We start from the raw sequence: 27467 nt of genomic DNA on the forward strand, positions 1-27467 counted from the left end.
TTAAATAAACAGATTTATACTGATTACCAAGCAATGTGACAGCTCTAATTGTGTACAATGGCATTTTGGCTGTTCAGAGAACAACAAGCCTACACTTCTGTTTTGGAATTTGTAGGAAATCAATTTGGAGAAACAAAGGGCAGAATATACAACATATACCCACCATCTCTAGTCCCCAAAGTACGTACATAAATTCCATGCCACTTGATATCTAAGTATGTTTACATCAATTGATGTTCAGTGCGTGACATTAAGGTGAGAATACTAGGTTCTCTCTCCCATGGAGGAGGAAATGATCATTATTTATGATTGGCAACCAAGGTTTCTAATAGCTTACTCTTTGAATGAATTAGGAAAAAAAGAAAAAAGGAGAGATGCTACCAATTTGTCTGCTTCTACATCTATGTCTATGAAAAAAACCAATCATCATAAGTTTTTACTTCCCCAAAACTAGAGACATTGTTCTTAAGAACCCAAGAACTTGTACAGGCAATAGGATAAAAAGTGGTCCTTATCTAGTAAGAAATAAAGCAAGGCTACCTTTGTTGATGACAAAGAAAAATGTAGGGCAGAACTAAATTTACCGTCAAGAATTATCACCCTATGATGCAAAGATGGGATCAAACTCTGGGCCTCAACATGAATGATGCTGCAGCGAGCCAACATAAAGTTCCACGCACCAACATGGCTGTCACTGCCAAACATTGCACTTACTGGTCCTAACATCTACTCCTGCACCCTGATCTACAATGAACATTCTTATTGGATAGCCTCTAGACCATTTACCATCCTACTTGCATATTGGCTCTCCCTAACCCTATGCTCCTTTGCTCTTCCCTAGCCTAGCTTCCTCTACTTATAATGAATTATCGAAGTTCCCTTGATGGCAAGTGCAAGCATGCATTCCACAACATTCTGTATCAATCAAAACATAGTTGTCATTGTGCAGATGAATAGCCAAGGGTGATGTCCCAGATCTACCATGCAAACTGTCAATGATTTAATTCATAAGTGCATCCATCCACCTTCCAAATATGCATGCACTTGGGCTCCAAGCCGGTCCTTTCCATGACTACTACACTAATATATTTCAGCTATTATTGGTTAAATATAAATGAAATAGCAGAGGTTGGTTTCTATCTACCTTATGATATATTTCGTTTGGTCAAGATAAATATGCATGTATTTGTTAAACATGTCATTAAGGTTCTGAACAACCAGTCCATGTCATAATTCCCTACCTTATAATCTTCATCATAGTTGTCATGGGCAGAGGTTGGTTTCTATCTACCTTATCCTTATGATATATTTCGTTTGGTCAAGATAAATATGCATGTATTTGTTTAACATGTCATTAAGGTTCTGAGAAACCAGTCCATATCATAATTCCCTACCTTATAATCTTCATCATGGTTCTCATTGTGTAGATGAAATGACCAAGAATGAGATATCGATAACCACTCCTTGATACGCTCATGAATTGGTCTAGATACACATGTATATACTTGGATACATTCAGGCTCTGGACAAGTCCATCTCATTACTATTTTTCATTTTTCTTTGTTTTTCTTCTCGAAGAAATCATCTCATTACTATTTTCCTCAAATGTTTTGCTCGTTACTATTGTTGGTTGATAAGGGCAATGTACGTCTAATACCTATTTTAAACAATGTCTAATTTACATGTTTGCGCGTGGAAAAAAGGCATGTAGTTAAGTCGTCCATCATTCCTTTCAGGAAATTTTATGTGCCAATATCGTTCACTTCTGGGTGAAAAGGGCTACAAACCTACAACTGGCTTTTCATCTTGATCTAGGCTAGGAATAATATTAATACGGTCCATATAATTTGAATTCTATGAATTTCTACCAAGGAAAAACAAAGTTTGTTACATGTTTGGAAATATGGGAGCCAACTTTCTACTCGACATCGAGATGCATGCTTTGCTTGTATCATCTTTCAACCATAGTAATCCAGAAGAATTGTTGAACTTGATGCAGATGACTTTAACCACCACATACATGGCTGGACAAGATCCAAGAGTGAGATTTGCTATATCGGATAGCAAAATCAAATTCTTGGAGGTCGTAACTTAAAATCGGATAACTTTTAGAACTCTATCATGTGGCATCACCTATCAGAAGGTATGGTGCACCAAGCAATTAGGCAAAATTCCATTATTTGGGTACTAAAACAAGCCTAACAAACCAAATTTTTTCCTACGAAAAGATTTTTACTAAGTGTATTTCTCAATATAGAAAGAATTAGATAGGATAGTTGAAGGTAGAGTCAACATAGAAATCGAGATCCCCCATTAGTAGAATTTTCACTTGTTCATATTTATTTCTGCTACTTATATCTAATTCTATTCGAACTAGAATTGAAATTTGATTTGAACTAAGCAAGGGCAAACATCACTAGCATAACTCGGGCTATATGTCTCAATTTAATCGAAATTATTGAAAGAAAAAAAAGGATCTAGAGATTCAAGTTGAGCAAGTTTAAAAAATTCTTCATTCTTTCCAATCGGATCATATGGTAGTAATATCCTCTGATACATCAACCCATCCAAACTTATAATCTTTTTCATTGAATAAATGATTCTCTAAATTATTCTTATCTCATCAAACCAATTAAAACTTAATTGCTAATATTTTGCTCACATATTAATCACAAGTTGTTTTGGACTTCTAAAACCATTAGCACTGAACACATTAACATTGCTTTTACTAGCTTTAGTTGTTCTTTTGGCCTCTTGTGTACCATTTTCGCTTTTACGTTAACAACTATAAGAGTATATCACTTTTTTTATTTTCTCCCATTTTAGATTTTTCCCACAATTCTGAGTTTATTAATTTTTTTGTCATATGTTTCGTCATTCTCCTAAATGCTACACAATGTCCAGGATCTGGTGTTTGATAGAATTGCCCAATGAGTGCTTACTTCTCCTCCCTTGCCTGGTGCAGACTTGTTCTAAAACATTCGTACCTCTTCATCTATTACTATTTCTTCTTATTCTCAAGGCAACCCTAGCAGGCTAGGACCAATCCACGAACCCTGCCTCTTGTCTCCTGTATTCACTGCAATTGCCTTGCATCCCTTGTTTTCTATCTCCTCTTTTCTCTCTTCCTTTCTCCCCCCGTCTAATAAAAACTATGTTTTTCTTTTAAGGATATCAGTAGAATGTTTAACCATGTATATGTTTATCTATTAATTTTATAACTCATCTCATGAATGATTAATCAGAAAAACCTGGCCATAAGAACATCCCCTGATGCAATGCAACATGAATCAAGAGTCTTCCAGAGCTCGGGCCTGTGAATTGAAGGCCTTGCCATTGGACCCATGACACCGATATATTACATTTGCAACTGTCATGCAGAAATCCGGAAGATAGAAGAGCCAATGGTCGAATTTTTAGCTCCAATAAAGTAGACCAACTGAAATTCTATTTTGGAATTTAAATTGTTCAAAACTTTTAACTTAGTTGTCAGATAAAATCCCATACATAGAGAGAAAAGCAAAGCTTCAGAAAGCCGGTTGAATTGTTTGAGCAATAAGTTCTGCTTTAGTTAAAAGCATAGAGCTTTCTCCTCCTCCCACTTTTTCCCGAGAGCTGGAAAAAGAGAGTTAAAAGAGTACCGCACATATTTATATCAACTCATGAAAAAAAATTTTTACACCAATCAAGGGATTCCAAGATGAATCTAATCATGACAGATATAGGATCTGGATACCCACAATAAGATCCGATCTGTGAATTTTTGTGGGATTTTACTTAACTAAACATGAAGCATTGTAATGAGTTATGGTACAACATGATAAGCCTACGAGAACATCCACTATTTTTATCTCAGCCTGAACAGCAGACAACCGCAAGCAATTTACGCCCGATGTTCCATTCAATCAGGTTACACAGAGTCTCACGGGCCCATTACTAAACTTCCTGTGCTTGCATAGTAGAGGTTAGATGAACAGTCCATAGGCGCAGCCCTGAAGATAAAACCGTCGCTTTTGTCTTCACTGGAGCCATAGACGCCATTGCTTGAATTTCCATATAGGGTTGATAATGGATTTGCTTGAATCATCGCATTACTACAGTCAGAACCAACAGATTGAATCTGATGGCCGTGGACTTGGTCTCTTGCTGGAGATTGCTGCAGCTCATTTGTGTTGCTGTGATTCCGGCTGATCCCAACACCAAGGTCAAGGCTGATTGTATCACTCTCCTCCGGTTGAGTGTACTGCTGCGAGATGATCATCGTGTCACCATTCCTCATAAAACCTCTGAGAGCTGATGACGTGTGAGTCATCATAGTGTTGGAACCATCTGCAATCGTTGGTACAGATGTATCATGGTTGACAGTCTTTGCAGCAGGTACATCATGGTTATGCTTGCCCTCGTAAGTCGTTATCACCGCTTTTGGATCATGTGATGCCCTCTCCACATGTTTCCTAACAGGGCACCCAGCATTTGTGCATTTGTAGTAACTCCTAAATTCATGCAAGAAAAGCATTATAAATATCACATATCCCTGAGAAGCATTAAGGATGCTCATCAATAACAGGATAAGAAATTTAATAGATCTTTGAAAAATGACAAGCAAGCTTAAGATTTAGTATTTGATACCTACAAGACCGACATCAAAAAACATTCTTTCCTCTGATGGATACAATTCCATATGTTTTAACAAATGATTTGCTTTCTTTCTTGTTTATTACATCAAATTTTGATATACCCACCTCTCTTGTCAAAAGAGTGGAACATAAATAAGTACTTGATAATTGATATACGCACCCATATTTTATGTCACGTAGCCTGCAAATTTGACTTCGAAGGGGAGACAAATGGCGCATTTTACAATACCTGTAGTACCAAATTTAGTTTCATGTATCTAAAAACAAATCACATAAGCTTCTAAATCAGTTCTGGATTCCATATCTGGCCTGACAGCATACCAGATACCATTTACATGATTGAGGTCTAAAATATTTCAGTCGGATTTGGATAAAATACCAGCTAGCACTAGACTAATATCCTAATCTATAGCAGCTGCTTGCTGCATAAGTCATGTTCTCTATTGTGTGAAGATGCATTATGCAAGCTCAAGACTATGAAACTTCTAGTTTATCATAAGAACAGCCATCTCCAAGTCTCTCGTTCAAATTTTCTCCAACAATGCAATGGAACTGGTATACACTTGCAGAAGTCTGTCTAGTGTCTACAAATGAACTAAATAAAAATATAATTCAGGCAATTAAGAAAACAAATGTTGAGGTTAAAAAGAACATCTAAAATCTTCAAAGCTGAGACCTACCTTGGATTTGGATTCCCTTTCACTACTTTCTGCCCATATTTCCGCCAGCGGTACCCATCATCCAATATATCAACTTCACTCAATGTTTGCACAACAACACGTGGTTCACGGTTAGGTTTACCAATTGGAGTAGCATCAACACTAGTGGCATCCATTTTCCTGTTTACAAATATTAAGAAAGGTAAAATATTAAAGCAAGTTACATTGTCTCTTACATGTGATTTGTAAATTCAAGCGTAACCCAGAGCACCTGCGCTTTGACTCAGGATCATCACCATCAGTAACCTCATCACCAGTATAGTGGGAACGTGCACCTCCAATTTCCACATCATCATCACTGGCTGAGATAGGAGAAAGCTGAGGAGCACCAGTTGGATCAATTGGATAAGATATGTGCACAGTTGATGATTTACCTGCACATATTATTTCATGGTATAGAGAACTGTTAGGTGAGAATACAGAAAAGCAACTAACAGAAGACATATGAAGTAGGTCAGCGACAAAGTTCTCTAACCTTCTGGACTTGCTAATGAAGAGAGCCCTTCAGGTTTTTCCTCTCCTTGGGTGCAGAGCAGGGCACCCACTGCTACTCGACGACTAGGCTGAGGCTTAGGATGATCATGCCGACCTTTATAAATAATTTCAGTAATCTGTCCATCATGAGAGCGTTCCAAATGCTTTTTCATTTGACAATTAGGATGCGTGCATTTGTAATAGCTTCGAGGATATTCACTTCCTTTAACATGTTTCTGCCCATACTTCCGCCAATTGTATCCATCTTCTAAAGACTTTTCAATTATAGTGGAGGGCATAGATCCATTATGGTCAGATTGCAATGACTGTATGCCATTCTCTGAACCCTTGATCTGTTGTAACTCATCAGATGCAACTTCTGGAGGTACACCAGCTGAAGGAAGTGTTTCAAGAGGTGGATGTGGATTTCTTACTGATAAAGTCAATTCATCGGAAGAAAGAGTTGCCTTCTCAGCTTTAGCTATCTGGGAAGATGTCTGAGTTTGTGATTGACTTTGAACTGGCAGAGAAGGCTCCTGCTCTTGTTGAGTTGGATTGACAGAAGCCTACATTAAACAGCAGGGATGTAATAAAGATATATAACCAATAAAGCCACTTACAGTGTTGGACATGTTATAGACATTGGATAACAGCAGTCCTCTGTATGAAAATAAGATGAATATTAATAAGCTCACATCACTGAAACATCTCATATGGACACAAAGTAAGCAGATGATACATAATCATAGTAGCATTCCTTTAATTTCATGTTATGATATTTGTATAGAAGCATAAATAAGATGTATCTATTGAAACAACATATAAACATTCATACAACAAAAAGAAAAAGGTTTATTAGCCTATTTAATTGGAGAATTCTCGGCTATAAGCAGCATGACTTAGTTCTGCAGATAAGTGAAATGCAAATCGAGAATGCATGTTGACTACCAACCATAGTATGCCAACTGGAACTAAAACTGACTCCAAAACTTGGTTTCAATCAGTTTCAACAATTCCTTGTTTTAAATTTGCATGTCAGTTCATTCTCACCTGTTAAAATTATTAAGGTGCTTAGATTGTTCTACCAAAACGCCAAGCCTTTTTTACTCCTTTTTTAAGGTAACATTGCATTGCTGCATCTTTTTAAGAAAAGTGTCATTGGATAATCAACTTAAACAAGAAGAATATAACATTCTAAAGCTTTTCAAGAGAATTTGGCCTCAAATGCTCCCAAATGAAAATCATAATAGCTCTCTCAAAATGGGAATTTACACTGTTGATCACAATCTACATTGTTTTTACAATACCTAGCTACTAAAAAAGTTATATTGCAGGCTGTATAGTTTGAAACTTGTTTTAGAGATATCCTAGGTCTTTCCTATGTATCAAGTAGGCACAAAATGAATAATAGCAATAATTTAGAGGAAAAAGTTATATTGTAGGCTATGTAATCTGAAAATCCAAACCATTGATCTTAATGTAGATATCTCATCTTATAGATGAACACTACATATGCTTGTGCATGTTGGCCCTCCTGTCCTCCATGCACTCTGGTTGGGCAACATAACAGATGGTGAAATACAAGCTAGGGGCAGTTTCCTGTAGTACAGGTCGCCAAAATGGTCAAAAGTGCAGCAGCTTGACTATGAAAATGACAAGACTATGAACACAAATATATTTAAATTAAATAACATCATAATGTCTCAAAGCAATGGAAACACTTGATATTGAAGTTGCCCATGGTTTTTAAAACTATTAAACTTGACCATCTTGGTGGATAGCTATGACTGAGATGACCGAGATTTTTTATTTTAGCCAAGAAGGCTGGGATTGAATGGAAAGATCAAATATTGTTCAAGATTTTACAAGATTATTGGTGATATTAGATGAACCAAGATGTCAGAATATCGATCAATAAAACCAATCTAAAATTAATGACCATATTAGGAGACCTGATTGGTATATTTGCAAATTTAAAATTGTTTTCAATTTGTAAATTATCAATCAGGAAATCTCCTGACATATTGATACTGTATCTACCAAAAAATTGGAATATATCAATATGTATAGACTGAGGTGTTAAGAGCTGATAATATCAAGTTTATTGTCACTGAGTTCCCAATATGAATACAAATTGACTATGAGACAGATACCAGGCAAGAGGCAAAACTTAAAGTTGCTATTTCCTGTTGAATAGAGATAACAACTAGGACATGAGCTATTTCCATTGCATAGGGACATCAGACTACAGTGTTCCATACTGTTTTATAATCCTTGAGAGAGAGAGAGAGAGAGAGAGAGAGTGAGTGAGTGCTATACATGATGTTAGTGATGGCATCTTCAAAAGAATAATTTAAATAAATTCATTTTGCCGGAGTCCTGTTCACAATCTAAAAGTCAAATGCTACACTTAACTGGTTGGGAGACCTTAACAGCTGGGAAACCTCAACAGCTGGGAAACCTCTCCTAGCTGGTAATCCATGGTGTTTGAATGAGAAACAGTGGAGATACTAAGTGCCTCTTGAGTGAAGCACCATTTGACCCAACCAGAACAAGTATAGGACAGAAGCACCTACACATGTGAGTATATGTAGCAGTCCTCATATCTTAAAACATATAAAGATCAAAATTCAATTGATTTGGATGCTCCGGGAGTATAAATCAAATTAAAACACATAACATATATCAAAATTGTTCATTTTGCATCTGATTGACATATATATAGAAGGTGTTACAAATACATGGTTTCTTTTTTGTTTTTAGCTAAATTGGACTTCCAACCATGATGAGAGGTGTGGATTTTTATAATCTGGCTGGCTAGTATTTGTTTTCACCGGGAAGCATTCAGGGCCATATACTCTCAAAAGCATTCTTACTTTATTCTCTCTATAAAGCTAGAATACTTATGTGAATATTTTGCTCCAGATGCATCCAATGAAAATCAATGAAAGCTATCTAAAAATAAAAATCCATGCCGTTGCTCATGATCTACACATGTATAAAATGCCTAGAAACTTTTTTCTCCTCTTCTCTTCCTTTCGTCAACACCTCCCTTCTGCTCCTCTCTACCACCTCCACCAAAAGCTTAATTGCCTAGTCCTTGATTACTAACCACCTCTTCAATGCCATCAACCCTCACCTGTTTTTTTATCCCCTTACCTTCCATGCTCAACACCAAGAAAACCAATCCTCAACCACAAGTAATCCACGCTCTAATTACTCACATAACTCACCTACACCCTAACTCCAAACACCAACACACTTTCCCTGACCAAAAACTCCAGCCTGACCCCTAGCAACCCTAATCAGGAAATTCCAGAGCAAGCTAGAGGCTTGGATATTTGAGCTAAGCCCAAATCTAGGCCTAGTCTGAACTCTGAAAGTCATAATTGTAGTCTCAACCAAACCTAAGCATGTCTTTAGCATTTTGAGCCAAGCATGAGTGCTAGGTAGTTTAGCCAAAGCCAAGACCATTATTAGCCTAATAATATATTGTTTTGTCACTCATGCATAAAACATGAAAATGATAGGTCCAACAAACACTGTAGATCTAATGATGATTATTACTATTCCTGAAAATAAAACTTGTTGGGTATAAAATAACCCCAGCCGAAGTTCGTAAAAGGCCGACCCTCCCAGGGCTCTTCCGACTTCCGACCTTGTGCGGCGTCTTTCTGAACTCCCCCGACTGTCCGAGCTTCCATAATACCATCCGGACTTCTCCAATAATGAGCTCCTCCATTCATCTACCGGACTGCTCCAAACGCTCTCTGAGCTTCACTATCAGCCGATTTTCTACAGTGATCGACTGTTCTCCGAATCTCTTCCAGACTTCTTCCAGTCACGATCGACTCTACTCCGAACTTCTATTGCAAGCGGACTTCATCCGAGCTCCTACAAGAGCCGGACTCCGTCCGAACTTCTACAGTGGATGGATCCCAGACGAACTTCTACAACAAACAGGCTCCACTAGCCGGATCTCTACTCCGAACTTCTTCCGGACTTCGTCAATGACCGAGCTTCTCCAGCAGCGGGACTTCTACAATAAGAAGTCTTCATCCGAGCTTCCACGACAACTAGTCTTCGTCCGAGCTTCTACAATAAGCGGACTTCGTCCAGACTCCAAGAACCGGACTCCGTCCGAACTTCTACAACAGAATTGAATCCCGGACTCCTCCAACGTTCGACCTTCCACACTGTCCTTAAGACTCCTCCAGCGGACGAACCTCCACAACGCCATTCGAACTCCACTGTCGGTCGACCCTCTGCCGGATTCCTCATGAAACCGGACATCTCCGACGGATAGTCCTCAGACGAGCTTCTACATCAGGCAAATTCTAGACGGACTTCTCTAGCAATCGGACTCCTGTCGGACTTCTCCAACAGAAAGTCCCCGTCCGAGCTTCTACAGCAGATGACTTCCGCCTGCAGCATCAGCACCCAAGGCACCCGACAACAGTGGACTCGTCAGCAACCTCGAAAACATCCGAGCCTCTCTTAGATTGCTGAGACAGAGAGCCAGTCCGCTCCATCAGACATCCCAGCCGAGCTTCACCCATCCGGTCCGAACTCTCCGACAAGTCGCGACAACGAACACCACTCCACTCTCTGTAACAGATTCCACGTGGCCCCACCACTCTCTGGTAAGTCGCGACAACGGACACCACTCCACTCTCCATAACAAACTCCACGTGGCCCTGAACGGCCCACTGACACCACTACTCTCCATAACAAACTCTGTGTGGCCCCGAATGGCCCACTACCAGGCAGTTACAGACGTCGCTGTCAATCAGTTACACTCCATCTATAAAAAGGACCCCCAGATATGTTCTTCTCTAAGCTCTAAACTCCATCTCGAAACTCTGCTAAAATTTCATTCGAGTGCTCCATTTCTTTTGAGACAGAGTACTGATTTGAGCGTCGGAGGATCTTGCCGGAGCACTCCCAACTCCGATTTAGACTTCCCTTGCAGGTTCCGATGGCGGACGCGATCCCCTCGACTCCAGCTTCTCCAGCGTCGGTAGAATTCTGCACCAACAGAATTGGTGCTAGAGGAAGGGGCTTGTGTCTTCGCAGGACCCTTGTTCTTAAAGAAATAATCAACGGGGCTGTCTTCGGTCATCTTCTTCGATATTTTCTTCTTCCTCTTCTCCTGCCAAATCCCCACCTGATGCCTCCCCGAAAGGCATCCACCAGGCGATCTACGGCCTCCGTGGCCAGATCTCAGCGAGATCCGCAAGCTCCGACCTCGTCTCCAGTTTTCCAGGCTCCTCCAGCAACGGCAGTCGGCATGGAGCAGTTCGACCTGCTGGTTCAGCAGGTCAGAGGCCTCATCGAAGCAGTGCAGGCCATGCAGCAGCAGCAGCAGCCGCAGGCATCTGTGCGGCTGGAAAGAACATCGTCGGAATTCCAGAATCCGGCGATCGGATGGGCCACTTGGGCCAGTCGCCCTGTCTTTCCCAAAAAGGGGAAGCAGAAGGCGAAGAGCCCTCCGTTCGATCACGATTCCACCCTCGGAGAGTCCCTACCCCTGTTCTACCAGAAGACCCTCGAGACTCGCAATCGAGAGGATCTCCTAGATCAAAGATTCCAAGAGATGAACCGGCGGATCGAGGAGCTCCGCCATGCTCCCCCTGCTTACGGTGAAGATATTTGCACTGACCCTCCTTTCTCTCAAATGATTATACAGGAACCAATCCCGCCAAACTTCAAGCTCTCCCAATTCGAGAGCTACGACGAGACCTCGGATCCGGTTGACCATCTGGAGGCCTTCCGGACAATGATGCTGCTCCATGGCACGCCAGACGCCATCCTGTGCCGAGCTTTCCCATCCACCTTGAAGGAAGCAGTAAGAAATTGGTACTCGGCACTGAAGCCGGGTACTATCTTCTCCTTTGATCAGATGAGCCATCAGTTCGCTGCTCATTTCGTCAACAGCCGGCGTCCCCGAAGAGGTTCGGAGTCCCTCATCAACATCAAGCAGAAGGAGGGAGAATCCATCCGAACTTACGTCAACCGTTTTAACGCCGCTGCATTGGAGGTCCGAAACTTGGACCAGTCAATTGCAATGGCCGCCCTGAAGAGCGGTCTTCAAAAGAACGATCTTCTATTTTCCCTAGAAAAGAAGTATCCCAGGGACTTCGCTGATTTGCTGGCTCGGGCCGAAGGATATGCTTGAGCAGAGGAAGCCTTCAAGCTGAAGGACAAGGAGGCCGCGAAGGAGCGGCAGGCGGGTGACTCCAGCAAGCCCGCAGCTGAAAAAGGATCGAGTGAAGCTCGACCACGTTCTCGAACTCCCTCCGGACACAAGCGTGTCCGAACTCCCCCCTGAGCTCGTAGGGGGAGGAGCCCGGACTGCAGGGTTCGACGGAGCTCTCCCCCAGGAAGATTCCACAGCTACGCCCCTCTCAATGCTCCAAAAGCTCAAATGCTGATGGAAGTCAGGAAGCAGCTGCCAAGGCCGGAAAGGATACGCACACACCCCGAGAAGCGCAACCCTAACAAGTTCTGCCTCTATCATCGTGACCACGGCCACGACACGGAGGAGTGTATTCAGCTCCGAGACGAGATCGAGGAGCTCATCAGACGAGGTCGGCTCGACAGATTCATTCGACGCTGGCCTGAAGACAGGGAACATCGGCCTAGGGCCCTACCACGGCCAGAGCCGCCAAGGAGGGAGGAACAGCCTGAAGATCGGCCTCCAATCGGGATCATCAATACTATCTCTGGAGGACTCCGACGGGGAGCAGCCAGTGGATCAACCGGACCGCCCAAGCGGCAGAGGACTGAAGAATCTATAACCTTTACTGAAGAAGATGCCCGAGAGATTCAATTCCCCCATAATGATGCGGTTGTAGTTTCTTTAAATATTGCTGATTATGATGTATGCTGCATTTTTGTTGATAGTGGAAGCTCGGTTGATATTTTGTTTTACGATGCATTCTCAAAAATGTCCATTCCAGATGGTCGATTAGGGCCGATAAGCTCTCTGTTGGTGGGGTTCACTGGCGACGCTGTGCAGGTGGAAGGAGTAATAACTTTAACCGTAGTTGCAGGTCGGTACCCGAAGCAATCAAGAATGCAAGTGAATTTTCTGGTAGTAAAGGCACCGTCTGTCTACAACGCAATACTCAGCCAATCTGACCTTAACGCCCTCCGAGCTGTGGTATCGACCTACCATTTGAAGCTGAAATTTTCTACTAGCCAAGGGATCGGAGAGGTCAGAGGAGATCAAGTCCTGACAAGACACTGCTATAACATAACCCTACAAAGAAATGGTCAGTCTGACCCCTGTCCTGTTGACGGATTGGACACCCGCGACGACCTTGCTGAAGAACGGGGTGAGCCGATTGAAGATCTTGTCTCAATTCCTTTGAACGATGGGAATGAGGAGCATGTGGTGAAGATCGGCTCCAACCTGGGAGAAGAGGTATGAACACAGCTCATCAATTTTCTACAAAAGAATGCGGATGTTTTCGCTTGGGTTCCGGCGAACATGCCAGGGATTGATGCAAAAGTAATGGAGCACCGCATGGCTATTGATCTCAAACATCGGCCGACGAAGGAAAAAATCCGAAGTCATGCACAGGAAAAGCAAACGGCAATAGCTGAGGAAGTTGATAAACTCCTGAAAGCCGGGTTCATTAGAGAAGTCAACTACCCGAACTGGGTCTCCAATGTGGTTCTCGTCAAGAAGGCGAACAGCAAGTGGAGGATGTGTATAGACTTCAAAAAGCTAAACAAAGTCTGCCCGAAAGACAGTTACCCTCTGTCCAGAATTGATCAATTGGTGGATGCAACCTCGGGCCACGAGCTTCTCACTTTCATAGATGCATTTTCCGGCTACAATCAAATCAAGATGGCACCGGAGGACGAAGAAAAAACTGCTTTTATTACTAACTGTGGTCTTTATTGTTACAGAGTCATGCCTTTTGGCCTCAAAAATGCAGGGACGACCTATCAACGGCTGGTGAACAAGATCTTCAAAGAGCAGATCGGCCACAACATGGAGGTCTACGTGGACGATATGCTTGTAAAAAGCAAATCCACAATGAACCACGTCGCCGACCTTGAGGAGACCTTCAGTGCCCTCCGAAATATAAGATGAAGCTGAACCTAGCCAAATACGCTTTTGGAGTAACCTCAGAAAAACTCTTGGGCTTCATGGTATCGGGGTGCAGGATCAAAGCAAATCCGGAAAAGATTTGTGCCATCCAGGAAATGACCGCCCCGAAGTCAATAAAGGAAGTTCAGCGCCTTACTGGGAGAGTAGCAGCTCTGAATCGCTTCGTCTCAAGGTCGGCCGAACGATGCCTGCCTTTCTTTCAGACCCTCAAGCAGCCGAAGAACTTCTGTTCGACCACTGAATGTCAACAAGCATTCGAAGAATTAAAGAGCTATCTCGGCTTACCTCCACTATTAACAAAGCCTAAACCCGGAGAGGAGTTGTTCCTGTACTTGACGGTCTCCCCCGTGGCTCTCGCAGTAGTTCTAGTTAAGGAAGAAGCAAAAATTCAACGGCCGATCTACTATATTAGCCGAGTATTGAGAGACGCCGAAATCAGGTATACTGAGTTAGAGAAACTAACTTACGCCTTATTGATTGCAGCTCGAAGGCTCCGACCTTACTTTCAAGGGCACACCATAACACTGCTCACCGACCAGTCGATTAAGACGGTTCTGCATCGAGCGGATGCTTCCGAAAGGATAGCGAAATGAATAGTCGAGCTCACGGAATTCGACATCAACTATCAACCTCGGCCGGCGATTAAAGCTCAGATATTAGCAGACTTCATAGTGGAGTGCACTATTTCGGAAGAGGCCGAACTTGAACGAGATGAAGCTGACAACTCAGGGCTTCAGTCGAACTCCCCTGAAGAAAGAACAGATCTCCCTGATGATTTTTGAGCCCTCTACGTGGACGGTTCCTCCAACATGTCAGGCGCAGGCGCGGGCCTGATCTTGGTCAATCCAGAAGGAATTATTGCGGAGTACGCGCTGCGCTTCGAATTTTCTGCGATAAATAACGGAGCAGAATATGAAGCTCTGATTGCAGGACTAAGGATCACCAAAGAGTTAGAAGTAGATCGACTCCAAATCTACAGTGACTCCCAATTGATGGTGGGACAAGTCAGCGAAAACTATGAAGCTCGGGAGGATAGTATGACCAAATATCTCGAAAAGGCAAAAGAGATCATCCCTACCTTCGGCAGCTTTGACATCAAGCAGATTCTAAGAACAGAAAATACCGGGACCGACCTTCTCTCCAAGTTGGCTACACTGGCTCCGGCTGAACTGCCCAAGGAAGTCTTCTTCGAAGTTCTGAAGTGCCCAAGTACGGAAGAACCACAACTTGTGATGGAGATCAGCCATGAACCCAGCTGGATTGACCCACTGGTTACATATCTCAAGGATGGGGTTCTTCCTCATGATGCAAAAGAAGTTCGAAAGCTTAGGAACCAGGCCTCCCGATATATTCTTTATGAAGGCAAGCTGTACAAGAGGTCGTACTCTTTGTCCCTCCTGAAATGTCTTTGGCCTTCTGAAGCCGACTTCGCCTTGTAGGAGGTACATGAGGGAGTCTGCGGAAGTCACCTGGGGGCCAGATCTTTATCCCACAAACTGCTCCGACAAGGCTATTACTGGCCTACCATGTACCATGACTCCATCGAATATGTCAGAAGGTGTGATCGGTGTCAAAGATATGCAAATATCCAAAGACAACCCGCCTCCGAACTTACACCCTTAAGTACCCCATGGCCGTTTGCACAATGGGGAATGGATATCCTCGGACCTTTTTCCATGGCATCCGGACAGCGGAAGTTCCTCCTAGTGGCAATTGACTACTTCACCAAGCGGGTCGAAGCTGAACCTTTGGCGAAAATCACAGAAGCTAAGGTGCAGAACTTCGTCTGAAAATCAATTGTCTGTAGGTTCGGCTTATCCAGAACTCTCGTTACTGATAATGGGCGACAATTTGCTGGAGCGAGGTTTGCTAAATTTTGTGAGGACTTAAATATCTCCCATAACTTCACGTCAGTAGCCCATCCGCAAGCAAACGGCAAAGCCGAAGTTACTAACAGGACTCTGTTGCAAGGAATCAAGGCGAGACTTGAAAAAGCAAAGGAAACTTAGGCAGATGAGCTTTATCATGTGTTGTGGGCATACCGAACTACCAAAAGACTGCCCACAGGGGAGATCCCTTTTGCCTTAGCTTTCGAAACAGAAGCCGTGATCCCGATCGAACTCAAGCTTCCATCAGCGCGAGTTGTGGCATTCGATGAGCAGCACAACTCACAGGATCTCAAGGCCAACCTCGACTTGTTAGAAGAAAAGCGGGAGACAGCTCAAGTTCGGATGGCTGCTTACAAGAAGAAAGTGGCCCGCTACTACAACTCCCGAGTCAAGAGCAAGGCCTTCAGAGCGGGGAACTTGGTACTTCAGCGAGCCGCTGTTTCACAACCTCAGAATCAAGGAAAACTTGCCCCTAACTGGGAAGGCCCGTATGAAGTCAGGAAGGTGGTTCGACCCGGAACATACTATCTAAAAGAACTCGAAGAAGCAGACCTTCCGCGATCATGGAATTCGAAAAATCTAACCGATAACTTTGCCTTAAATAAAAGTTTCTTTCATATTCGCATATCTTTTCTTTTGGTATGAGCTTATGACGACAGGAAGTAGCTCCTTCAGACAATCGAAATTAAATGTGTCAGGAACAAGAGGAAAACCTCGTCCTGATACAAACGAAGGCCCGATTATTTAGAGATCGGATGGGGGAGAGGCCCTTGCAATGGCCCTAATGCGCCCCCACAGCCATGTTAGGAACAGGAGGAGAACCTCGTCCTAACATGAGCAAAGTCGAAAGTCCAGTTATTTAGAGACCGGATGGGGGGAGAGGCCCTTGCAACGGCCTTAATGCACCCCCACAGCCATGTTAGGAATAAGAGGAGAACCTCGTCCTAATATGAGTAACGAAGGCCCGATTATTCAGAGACCGGATGGAGGAAGAGACCCTTACAACCGCCCTTATGTGCCCCCGCAGCCCTGTTAGGAACAGAAGGAAGACCTCGTCCTAATATGAGCTGAAATTGATTGTGTCGGGAACAGGAGGAGAACCTCGTCCTGACACAAACGAAGATCTGATCGTTTGAGACCGGATGAAAGAAAAAGCCCCTCAGCAACTCCTCTACACCCCTATAATCCCGTTAGGAGCAGAAGGAAAACCCTCGCCCTAACACAAAAAAAAAAAAGAGAAAAAGCGTCGAGCTACATTAAAGATAAAAAAAAATGAACTACATCCAAAACCCAAGGGACCTCGTCTCAACGGGAAGAAAACCCTTGTCAAAAATCTCCAATCCCTGAAGGCGAATCAACACGGCGATGACCAGGAATCTTCAAACAACGTCGACATCGAATAAGACAGAAGACAAAAGAAGCTCGGTAAACGACAACTTAATGCAAGAATGGACAAGATAATGAAAAATTTTCTTTTCATTTCATTAGTAAAGTACGCGTTACAAAGCCTTTGAAGGCCAAAAAAAAATAATAAGAAAAGAAAGGAATACATAGAATAAAAGGTAAAAAAACTCTAAGGAAGCTCGGCTTCTTCAGACTTCGAACTCTCGATTCTAACCATGTCAGGGATTGCTTTAAGTTTTCGACTTCTTCTTCCAGTTCTTTCTTTCTTAAAAGCATCTCCCGGTACATTTGGTGGAACCGCCGGCTTTCGCCCTCCGACTCCCGAAACCTCTTCCGCAGAACCTCGGATTCCGCCTCGGCATCCCTGACCGCCTGCTGCTCGTAAGCTAGCTGAATCTTCAGCCGCTACAGTTCGGCCTTCTCCTGCCCAAGAGCCATGGACAGTTCTTCCATGATCCCCCTCAAGGAACGGAGCTCGTCGGAGCCTTGTACCGAAACGGTCTGAACTCTCTCAGACAACTGCCTCTGAAGACGGACAACCTCGTCAGTCGCCGTCTTGAGCCTCCTTCGATAGTCGTCTACTTGCCCGCACCAGCCGACACGGTAGGCGTTGTAGTTCGCCTCAGCGTCCTGCAGCTGCTTCTGGAGGTCGAAGAATTTCTTCGACCAGTCCCGATCGTGATCGGCCTGAGTCGTGAGCCAAGATGAGTTTCCTTCCAACTGGCCGATCTTCTCCCGTGCAGCCACCAGCTCGACCTCAAGAGAGCTGATCTTGGAAGCCTGAGTCCAAGATCGATCGCTGGCACGTTTTCAGAGTTCCTCAAGCTCCTTCACGAAGTCAGCCTTCCTCCGGGTGTAGTCCATGAAGCTCTTTTTGTGGAGGTCCCGAAAGCAAGTAACCTCCGCAGTGACTTCCGAATGGCTCTTCCTCAGCCAGTGAAGTTCGTCATCCAACTTCTTTGATTTCTTCGTCAGGTGACGAACTTTCCTTCTGAGGTCCCGGATCATCGACTTCAAAAAAATCCCCTGCGATAGGGGAAGAGCTTCGGCAGAGCACTGTCGTTGGAAGACAAGAGCGCCACAACACAAATCATTGCAAGAAAACAAAAGAGAAGAAAAAGAATGCAGAGTAAAAAAAAAGAGCTCTCTGTAAAGAAGAATCCGATTTCATTGATTAAATAGTTCTTAAGTACAAGAAAACGAAGAAAAGTTGCAACAAAAAAAAAATACAAAATTAGAGGTTTCGGACCTCTGGGACAGAAGTGGGGGAGCTTGGCGCCCCCGAAAGGTCAGCCGCGGCAGTCGAGGAAGTTCCGGCTGGAGGAAGACTGGCAGCAGCTTCAGAAGGTCCGGCTTCATCGTCGGACGCCTCATCCAGAAAGCCAAGGTCCAGCTCGAGAAACTTCCCGACCACCTTCTCCTGACAAAGCTCGAAGCTCTTGATGAAGGCGGCCTGACCGAACTGGACCTTCAGATCCCTCATCTCGGAGGAGATTTTGAACTCCACTGCTCGGACCATTGCCTCCGAGACCAGGGTCGGGATCTGCGCCTTCAGCTCAGAGACCTCGGCCTCTGCTTTCTTTCTTTCCTCCTCCAAGGTGGCCCTCAGGTCTGCCGAGGTTTGCCCCTCCTTCTGCGGCGCCTGTTGGAGACTCGCGACTTCGGCGATTTTCTCCTTGAGGCGGACGGCCTCGGCCAGGCGACCTTCCTCCGCCTGGACGGCCTCCTTCTTGGCGTTGTTCATCGCCTCGATGTTGGCGATGAGCTGATGTCCGATCTGCAAGAGCGGCCAGGAAGTCAATATAAAAGCCGAGAAATAAACTAAGTAAAGAGACGAGAAGAAGAAAGAAGTAAATTGACTTACCTCGAAAAAGGACCCCAGAGAGTCCCAGACCCGCTGCTCAGGATCGGCGTGGACGATCCTGTGGACGACCTCGGACAGGACGCACCCGTCGATCAATCTCTTTATTAAATCCCTATTGTTGAAGGGATTCTCCCCCAGGTCCTCTTCAGAGCCGTCGGCCCCCTCGATGGTAGCCCTGCTGCTGCGGCTCTTGCGGGCCAATGTTTTCTTTCTCCTCCATTCGGCCCTCGGTTCCTCCTCAGGCCTAGCCTCTGGGGTGGGAACCTCGGCCGGGGGGCTTTTGGAAGAGGTCCGGGGGACTGCGAGCTCAACGTCGGAGGGGGTGTCGACGGCAATGGCCGCTTGGGCAGGCGCGGCCGAGCTAGTCTCTTCTGCCCTTGCCCTCTTTGCCGCCCCCGAGGATGCGGCGCCTTTCCTTTTGTGGGTCTTGAGACCCTGGGCTAGCATTCGAGCTGCGTCAGCGTCCATGTCTGCAATGAAAGAAGATCGACACAGCTTAGCAAAAGAACAAGAAGAAAGGAGAAGCAGCGAATGACAAAAAAAAAATATATATATATATATATAAATAAAAATACCGACAGGTTTGAGAGGACTTAGGCCGACGTTAAACAAGAATTGTTCCTTCAAGAGGTTGGAGAGAAGAGGAACTGGATAAGCCTCGAGTTTATTGGAGGCTTCAAGGTCGTCCTGTCCCAGGCTAGAAGTCCGGCGGACGAAATCCCTCAGGGAGCCCCAAGGGGGCAACCCCAGCTCCAAGGTCGGACATCGGACGTAGAAGTACCTCTCCTTCCAGTTGTAGATAGAAGAGGGGGCGCCTTTCAGCAACCCCTTTCTATCGAACTGGGGGGAGAAGTACCAGCAGTCTTTTGCCAAGGATGACGCTTGAAAGTATAGAAATTCCTAAATAAAGAAAGAATTGGCCGAACTTCAGCTAAACTACAGAGGAAAAGATATCCTATCAGAAATTTAAAAGAGTTCGGCGCTACAAAAACTAAAAAAATGTTTAAGAAGCGAAAAAGAGTAATAACAAAAGGTGGAAGCAGAAGTTGGAGCCCGACGCGGAAAGCTTCTTGGTATAGACAGAAGCAACCGGAGGGAGGGGCGCTAGTCCGGCCAGTCGACCCAGGAAGCTCCAGCTCGTACTCCGAAGGAACCCCGTACTGAATCCTAATCAGTGAGAGTTCCTCCGGAGTCAGAGAACTGGAGATGGTGTCTGGTACAAAGACCGAACGAGATTCATCTACAGAACTAAGATTTTGAGGGGCTGGAATAGACGAACTCCTAGAACTACTAGAGGAAGTGTTGGAGGATATTTTGAATCAAGTGAAAATCCTAAAAATCTCGAAAAAATTAGAAAAAATAAGAAACGAGATGCTCGCGGAAAACCGAACAGACGGAATGTAAAGGAGGAAAAACGGAAGAAGAACAGCAAAAAAAAAAAAGAAGAGAGTTCTGGAACTAACCTAGGTTGGTCTGAAGGATGCAAAGATGGGGACGACTCGAAGAACGCCTAAGGCCGAGAAGGACGCTGGAGAAGAACGGAACTCTTAGGAAGGAGGGACCGAAGAAACTCTCAGGCAAAGTGAGATCCCTGAAGGAAGGAGGCAGGTTTAAATAGACGACGAGGTCCGACGTAATAATGATTGCAGATCTCCTCTGGCCGATCTACAACTGCCATATGTCCCACTCATCATAGCAGGCGGCTGACAACTGACAGAATCATTATTGCGCCGTACCTAGAACAACGCTCCAGCAGAAATTCCGAAAAAATCTTTTCGGATCGCCTCGATTTAAAAAGGCTCCAGCACCAGTGCGCCAAACGCCAAAATATCTGGAAACAATCGAGTACGAAAATCGAGGGAGGCAACTTCGGTTGTGAAAATTTCTCTGTACTTCCATCATTCGGAACCCGAACTCAGAAGTAGAGAGACTGGTGTTGGGTATAAAATAACCCCAACCGAAGTTCGTAAAAGACCGACCCTCTCAGGACTCTTCCTACTTCCGACCTTGTGCGGCGTCTTTCTGAACTCCCCCGACTGTCCGAGCTTCCATAATACCATCCGAACTTCTCCAATAATGAGCTCCTCCATTCATCTACCGGACTGCTCCAAACGCTCTCTGAGCTTCACTATCAGCTGATTTTCTACAGTGATCGACTGTTCTCCGAATCTCTTCCAGACTTCTTCCAGCCACGATCGACTCTACTCCGAACTTCTATTGCAAACGGACTTCATCCGAGCTCCTACAAGAGTCAACTCCGTCCGAACTTCTACAGTGGATGGATCCCAGACGAACTTCTACAACGGACAGGCTCCACCAGCCAGATCTCTACTCCGAACTTCTTCCGGACTTCGTCAATGACCGAACTTCTCCAGCAGCGGGACTTCTACAATAAGAAGTCTTCATTCGAGCTTCCACGACAACTGATCTTCGTCCGAGCTTCTACAATAAGCGGACTTCGTCCAGACTCCTACAAGAGCCGGACTCCGTCCGAACTTCTACAACAGAATTGAATCCCGGACTCCTCCAACGTTCGACCTTCCACAGTGTCCTCAAGACTCCTCCAGCGGACGAACCTCCACAACGCCATCCGAACTCCACTGTCGGTCGACCCTTTGTCAGATTCCTTATGAAATCGGACATCTCTGGCGTATAGTCCTCAGACGAGCTTCTACATCAGGTAAATTCTAGACGGACTTCTCTAGCAATCGGACTCTTGTCGGACTTCTCCAACAGAAAATCCCCGTCCGAGCTTCTACAGCAGATGACTTCCGCCTGCAGCATCAGCACCCAAGGCATCCGACAACAGTGGACTCGTCAGCAACCTCGAAAACATCCGAGCCTCTCTTAAATTGCTGAGACAGAGAGCCAGTCCGCTCCATCAGACGTCCCAGCCGAGCTTCAGCCTTCCGGTCCGAACTCTCCGACAAGTCGCGACAACAGACACCACTCCACTCTCTGTAACAGATTCCACGTGGCCCTACCACTCTCTGATAAGTCGCGACAACGGACACCACTCCACTCTCCATAACAAACTCCACGTGGCTCTGAACGGCCCACTGACGTCACTACTCTCCGTAACAAACTCCGCGTGACCCCGAACGATCCACTACCAGGCAGTTACAGACGTCGCTGTCAATCAGTTACACTCTCCGTCTATAAAAGGGACCCCCAGTTACGTTCTTCTCTAAGCTCTAAACTCCATCTCGAAATTCTGCTAAAATCCCATTCGAATGCTCCATTTCTATTGAGGCAGAGTACTGACTTGAGCGTCGGAGGATCTTGCCGGAGCCACCCCAACTCCGGTTTAGACTTCTCTTGCAGGTCTCGGTGGCAGATGCGATCCCCTCGACTCCAGCTTCTCCGGCGTCGGCAGAATTCTGCACCAACAAAACTCTTGAAAGAGATCCAAAAGAATATCAGCATGGCTTATAATTGTTCCAGTTGATATGAACTTATTATTAGCTCTTAAATAATGAAATGCGCTAGGTCAATGAATTTAGGGATGTCAAGAGAACAACTATGAGCCTGATATCATATTGTTTCGAGCCACATTACCAAGTTATGCTTGCCCATTCTCATGTCTATCACCAAAAAACTCCAAGAAATTTCAACAGAAATGCAGCCAAAACAATGTAAATGGTTTTAGAAGTTCGTCACTGTTCATGCAACCATCTTTGGTTTCTTCTTAATCAAATGAAGAAACTAGATTGATTTTTTCTTTCCTCTTGCCAATCTAAGGTAGAGAAAAATAATATGGTTGGTTACCACAGCTGTTTGTCTGTAACAATCAATAGAACTCTCGGCAAAAGGAGTGGGTGAAAGCAAGTTGGTTCTTCATGACAAGGCTCTGCTTCTTCTGAAAAATTGAAAACCAAGAAAACATAGCTTCAATCCCATAGTAACTTTTTTTGGAGAGTTTCACTCAATCACAATGATGCTAGCCCTCACCCTAAAATAGAGCACATACGTTCATTGAAATCTCCCAAATATCCCAGTATATTACCAGCATCACTAATAAAGTTGAGGTTTTTAGCATGAGTTACGATCCTATCCAGTCCGGACCTGAACTTGAGAGGGCTGAATCTCCAATCATAGGAATGTCTGTTACTTGCACGACAGCTGTGATTAGATGGGCTCCAAATGGTCCCATGTGGTGCACTGCCCCCTGTATCATATGGGGCCTATCCAATCATAGCCACCACAGATTACATACAGTCATCATAGGAAAACTAGCCCTCTCCAGTTCAGGTCTGAACTAAAGAGGACTTGAACTCTTGTAGCATTACTTCTTGATCAGAAAAAGTTTGTAGGAGGAGAAAGACTTCATTCAAGCCTTGAAGAATGAGCTTGCTCAATTTCTCAAGAAGCAAACTCTTTAAATGCATAAAAAGTTAGAAATACTAATGTGAAAAGTAACAAATTCAATCTGACCGAAGCTATAAACTCACTATATTGTTATTTTTCAAATGAAAGAAATCTTCAAAAGAAATAGTAAAGAGAGAAGAGTTGTGGATGGAAAAGAAGAGGGGGACAAAGGTGAAATACCTGCCCATCAACACATGAAACATTTCACGTAATTCTACATTAAAAATAAAGTGTACTCTATAGACAATAGTCTATAACACCCTAAAGTGATCTTTATATAAAGCTTCTACAAAAAGAAAGAAGAAAAGCCCTACATTAAATATATTATATTTAAAAAAAAAAGACAAACTATTCACCATTAGAATATTCCTCAGAAAATCATATTGATGTCCTAGAGAAACATAGACATGTTTTTTAACCAAAAATACAGCAACACAAGTTGGCTTCACCTAAAAGCACAAATCGCTATGCAAACTGTTATTGCATTTGATTCAATGAGCTTCTCTCAACACCAAGTTCCTTCAAACTGTTCTTCCCATGACAATTAAGTCTGGATTCTATTTTAAGTGATTCCCTATGTGTTGGGAAGCTTTTCTAAAATGATTATTTAGACATAAATGCTTTAACTCAAGGTTGATCAAAGGAGCAAAAGAAATCTTGGTCAAATGTTCTTTTAATTATTATTCTTAAAAAACAAATTGCATTGCTAATTGGAACTTACCTTGGACAAAAACCGCTACTCATGCACCAAGATCCTCATCATGAATGTCAATTGACATCTCTGGCAGGGTTTGCATTCCATGTAACTCTATGATTCTCTTGGTCATATGACATCTACAAGTTTTTTCACATTATTGGATTGCTGATTTAATATAAAGCAATTTGTTTTAAATAATTAGCAAGAAGTGCAAGATATGGATGGTAGCCATGCTCAATGCACCTGGTCCAGCAATCCAAGGAATCAATGTTATCGAACTCTAAAAGTAGAGTTTTCATGAGCAGACTGAGTTTATGTCTGATTCACTAATTAGCATAGTTTTCCAAATTCATAATATGATATGGCTTTGATCCAAAAGTCAACTTCAAAGAAGTCCAAGAGGTCAATTCCCTTATCCCTTAACTACCAAACCATGGAGGTCATTTCTGGTAAATTAAGCAACGGAATTGATATGCATAATTTATTTTACATGACAATGACAAGAAGGAAGTGGGAATTACCAAAGCACCCAATGGAGACAAGCCCGAATTCATAGATGATCTCATGTGGCGTTTGAACTCAAAAGCTGCAGAACTCTCTTCATCACATGCATTACTGTTGGAATCCCTTGGAGATGATATTGTGTCAGAACAAACAGCTTTATTCATCAGTGAGGGCATGCTAAAGGTACCAGTAGTTGGTGAGGGCTCTGCCTGCATGAAAGAATACGACAAAAACAAATCATGAATTCATTAGCATGATCATAGTGTATATAATTTAATTAGATAATTTGCTTCTTCGAAAAGGCAAAAGGCAAGGCAACTTCCAATATTGCAGGCCATGACCACTAAACATCTGAAAAATGATGGTTTAGTTTCACTATTACATTATAGAAGAGATCTGGAATTGACTAGAATTAAATCTTCCTCCAAAAGCAAAAGAAGTTTATCATATACAATGCACCAAAATTCTTTCTCCCTCTGGGTTTCCAAAGCAAATCCAGGATGTACAAAGGAGAGGTTTTGCATTGGAAACAAGAAAAGCAAGAGAAATATTATTCCAGCTCACTTATTGTCAATTCCGGATTTAATCTAGATGCTAATTCTCATTCAAAAGTGAGTAAAAGATAGAAATTTAAACAGAAATGGGACCTGTATCATGATTATTAGCAGTAACCTACAAGACTAGTTTCAAATTCATCTAGCCAGATTATCTTCTATTTATCTTGCAGTGTTGTTAAATCTATAAGATCATAAATGATAATACACCTAGAAGACTATAAGAGAATAGCATCTAGCCAGCAAAGAACCACAAAGATAATTTCATTGTAAAGACTAGTAAGTAAAACAAAGTGGATGGCACATGTAAAATCGTTTCCAGAATAATTCCAGGAAACAATCACTAAAAGTATCACCCTTTTGCCAACTTCCTTCCCCATATGTCCAACAACTTTTTGCAAATGTTTTGGCCTCACTGAAGCAACCTCTAGTAACTGCAATAACAACCTAAAGACTCTCAACATAGAAAAGCATTTCTTGAAGAACCCACGAAAGCCATACCAAAGAGGCACTTAAATGATTGTTCTCTTCTCTACTTTGAAGTCACAAGGCCTAAAAGTTCTACACATATGTTCATGTGTCATGCCATCACAAGTTAAAATCACTACCCAGATGAGCTCAGAAGGCATGGCAGAAAAGAGCAGGTGCCAAAAAAGGACAGTGTCTGCAAACACATCTCCATTTTACCAAAAAGAAAGTGGGGAGTTTTTAATAGAGGGACAGATTCCCAATCTAAGTCAGTAAAAAAAGTGGGTATTTTGATATAGTTTCGTGTCACATATACCGGAATAAAGGTGCAAAAAAACAGAATGGCGTAAAGCAGGCATCAGAATCTAGTTACGGCCACGAGTCATGCAGTTCTGCAACCCTTTTTTCATGCCAACAGAAAAGTTCCATTGATAAAAACAAAAAGAAGAATGGAATAATCTTAACATAAAGCAGAATAATATTGTAACCAGTGAATAAACCCATTATAAAATGCAATCCATTACGAACAGAACTAATCATGAAATTAAATTGCTTTAAGACGAAACAAAATTAAAAAAATTTAAGGTAAAAGCACGTATAAATGTTCATTTCTGTTACTAACCTCTTCCTACTTTAACTATAACGCCAGAAAAGCATTACAGTAGTTCATAATCCAAGTTAAAAACGCTAACATTTCCACATGTACAGTGAGATTCGGAACAATCGTTTAAAATTTCATTATTCAGATATCAGAACTAGATAAACTGCTAAAAATCGATAGACAGATGCCATCAAGCAACTCCACGTCACATCGTACCCAAAAATAAATAAAACCAGGAAAAAAAATGAAAATTTAAAAAGTAACACAAAGATGTCATCCAGAAATGCTGAAATAATAACAGAAAATTCATCGAATTTAACAATTTTTAGTACCAAAAAAATCATAGATGGAGAAAGATAGTAGGGGATAGATGAGACCCCATGCCTTCATATTGGTGAGGAGGACTGGCGACTCGAGTAGCGCGGAGGGGCTGAGGCCGGAGGAGATCGTGAGGCAGGGGGAGCGCGCGATCGGGAGGCGCGCCGGCGACATCGACTTGTACCTCGCCCCGGCGAGCGACGAAACCCTAGGATCCGCCCTCCCCTCCCTCCCGCCCCGCCCCTCCCACGACCCTCCACCGTTTCCCTCGCCGAAACCATCTAATCCAAGCTCCGGCCCCCGCGATCCCTCCAGTGGCGCCCCGACGTGGAGATCTCCGGCGTCGGCCTCAGGATCCTCCGCCATTTTTGGATCCACGAGAGCAAGGAAGCGAGCGTTAGAGCACAAGAGAGAGAGAGGAGTGGAGGGGGGAGTAGGGACACGGAGGAGAAGAAGGATCGATTCGGTTTTAGGGGGCGGTGGAGGGTATTTTGGGAAAGAAATTGTCTGGCCTGGGCGTTTTGTTTGCTTGTTGGCGGCCGCGACGGGGTTTGACTCAAGTGGACTCTATCACAGTTGAAGTTTTGTTGACATAAATGCCCTCAACAAATTTGTCAAAGTACTAGTAGCTTTGTCACGAAACCGGTTGATCACATGTGAATTGACTGTATGCCCGCCGAGTGAGTCAGTCCGTCTAGGAGCGTGCGATGCACGTGCTTGACACAGAACAATGATTTCTGAGAAAAGTATAGACCCGTCATTAGATTTCGGCATAGCGTTTTGGTGTTCAGAGAAGGGTGAGAGTGATGTCTCCCTGCCTAGCACTGAAAAGGTGGAGATTTTAG

General features: G+C 43.6%; 2 protein-coding genes across 3 annotated transcripts; both read right to left on the bottom strand.

The window, feature by feature from the left end:
• Nucleotides 1-3625: 3625 nt before the first annotated feature.
• Nucleotides 3626-27071, bottom strand: LOC105032540 (WRKY transcription factor SUSIBA2). 2 transcript variants are annotated; one of them, XM_010906999.4, is made up of 6 exons: nt 26689-27065; nt 24699-24890; nt 5832-6396; nt 5568-5730; nt 5318-5476; nt 3626-4493 (listed from the first exon to the last, which is right to left on the bottom strand). In XM_010906999.4, the coding sequence occupies exons 1-6, from the start codon at nt 26986-26988 to the stop codon at nt 3923-3925; spliced, it is 1950 nt and encodes a 649-aa protein (XP_010905301.1). In that variant the 5' UTR covers nt 26989-27065; the 3' UTR covers nt 3626-3922. The 2 variants fall into 2 exon arrangements, with proteins under 2 accessions (XP_010905301.1, XP_019701884.1); XM_019846325.3 differs by lacking the exon at nt 3626-4493 and adding an exon at nt 4578-4866 and having other exon boundaries at nt 26689-27071.
• On the bottom strand, nt 15297-24192 carry LOC140853253 (uncharacterized). The gene is made up of 2 exons (XM_073247584.1): nt 19113-24192; nt 15297-19025 (listed from the first exon to the last, which is right to left on the bottom strand). The coding sequence occupies exons 1-2, from the start codon at nt 19578-19580 to the stop codon at nt 18483-18485; spliced, it is 1011 nt and encodes a 336-aa protein (XP_073103685.1). The 5' UTR covers nt 19581-24192; the 3' UTR covers nt 15297-18482.
• Nucleotides 27072-27467: the final 396 nt, after the last annotated feature.

The sequence above is a fragment of the Elaeis guineensis genome, chromosome 13 (genome assembly GCF_000442705.2).
Source record: "Elaeis guineensis isolate ETL-2024a chromosome 13, EG11, whole genome shotgun sequence".
Classification (NCBI taxonomy): domain Eukaryota; kingdom Viridiplantae; phylum Streptophyta; class Magnoliopsida; order Arecales; family Arecaceae; genus Elaeis; species Elaeis guineensis.

Bases quoted from the DNA above. Each gene is read 5' to 3' on its own strand.
- LOC140853253 (XM_073247584.1), bottom strand. From the start codon at position 19,580: ATGGACGCTGACGCAGCTCGAATGCTAGCCCAGGGTCTCAAGACCCAC. The intron at 19,026-19,112 runs GTAAGTCAATTT...CCGCTCTTGCAG, and splicing joins CTCTGGGGTCCTTTTTCGAG to ATCGGACATCAGCTCATCGC.
- LOC105032540 (XM_010906999.4), bottom strand. From the start codon at position 26,988: ATGGCGGAGGATCCTGAGGCCGACGCCGGAGATCTCCACGTCGGGGCG. The intron at 24,891-26,688 runs GCATGGGGTCTC...TCTTTCATGCAG, and splicing joins TCCTCCTCACCAATATGAAG to GCAGAGCCCTCACCAACTAC. The intron at 5,477-5,567 runs GTGCTCTGGGTT...ATTTGTAAACAG, and splicing joins GATCCTGAGTCAAAGCGCAG to GAAAATGGATGCCACTAGTG.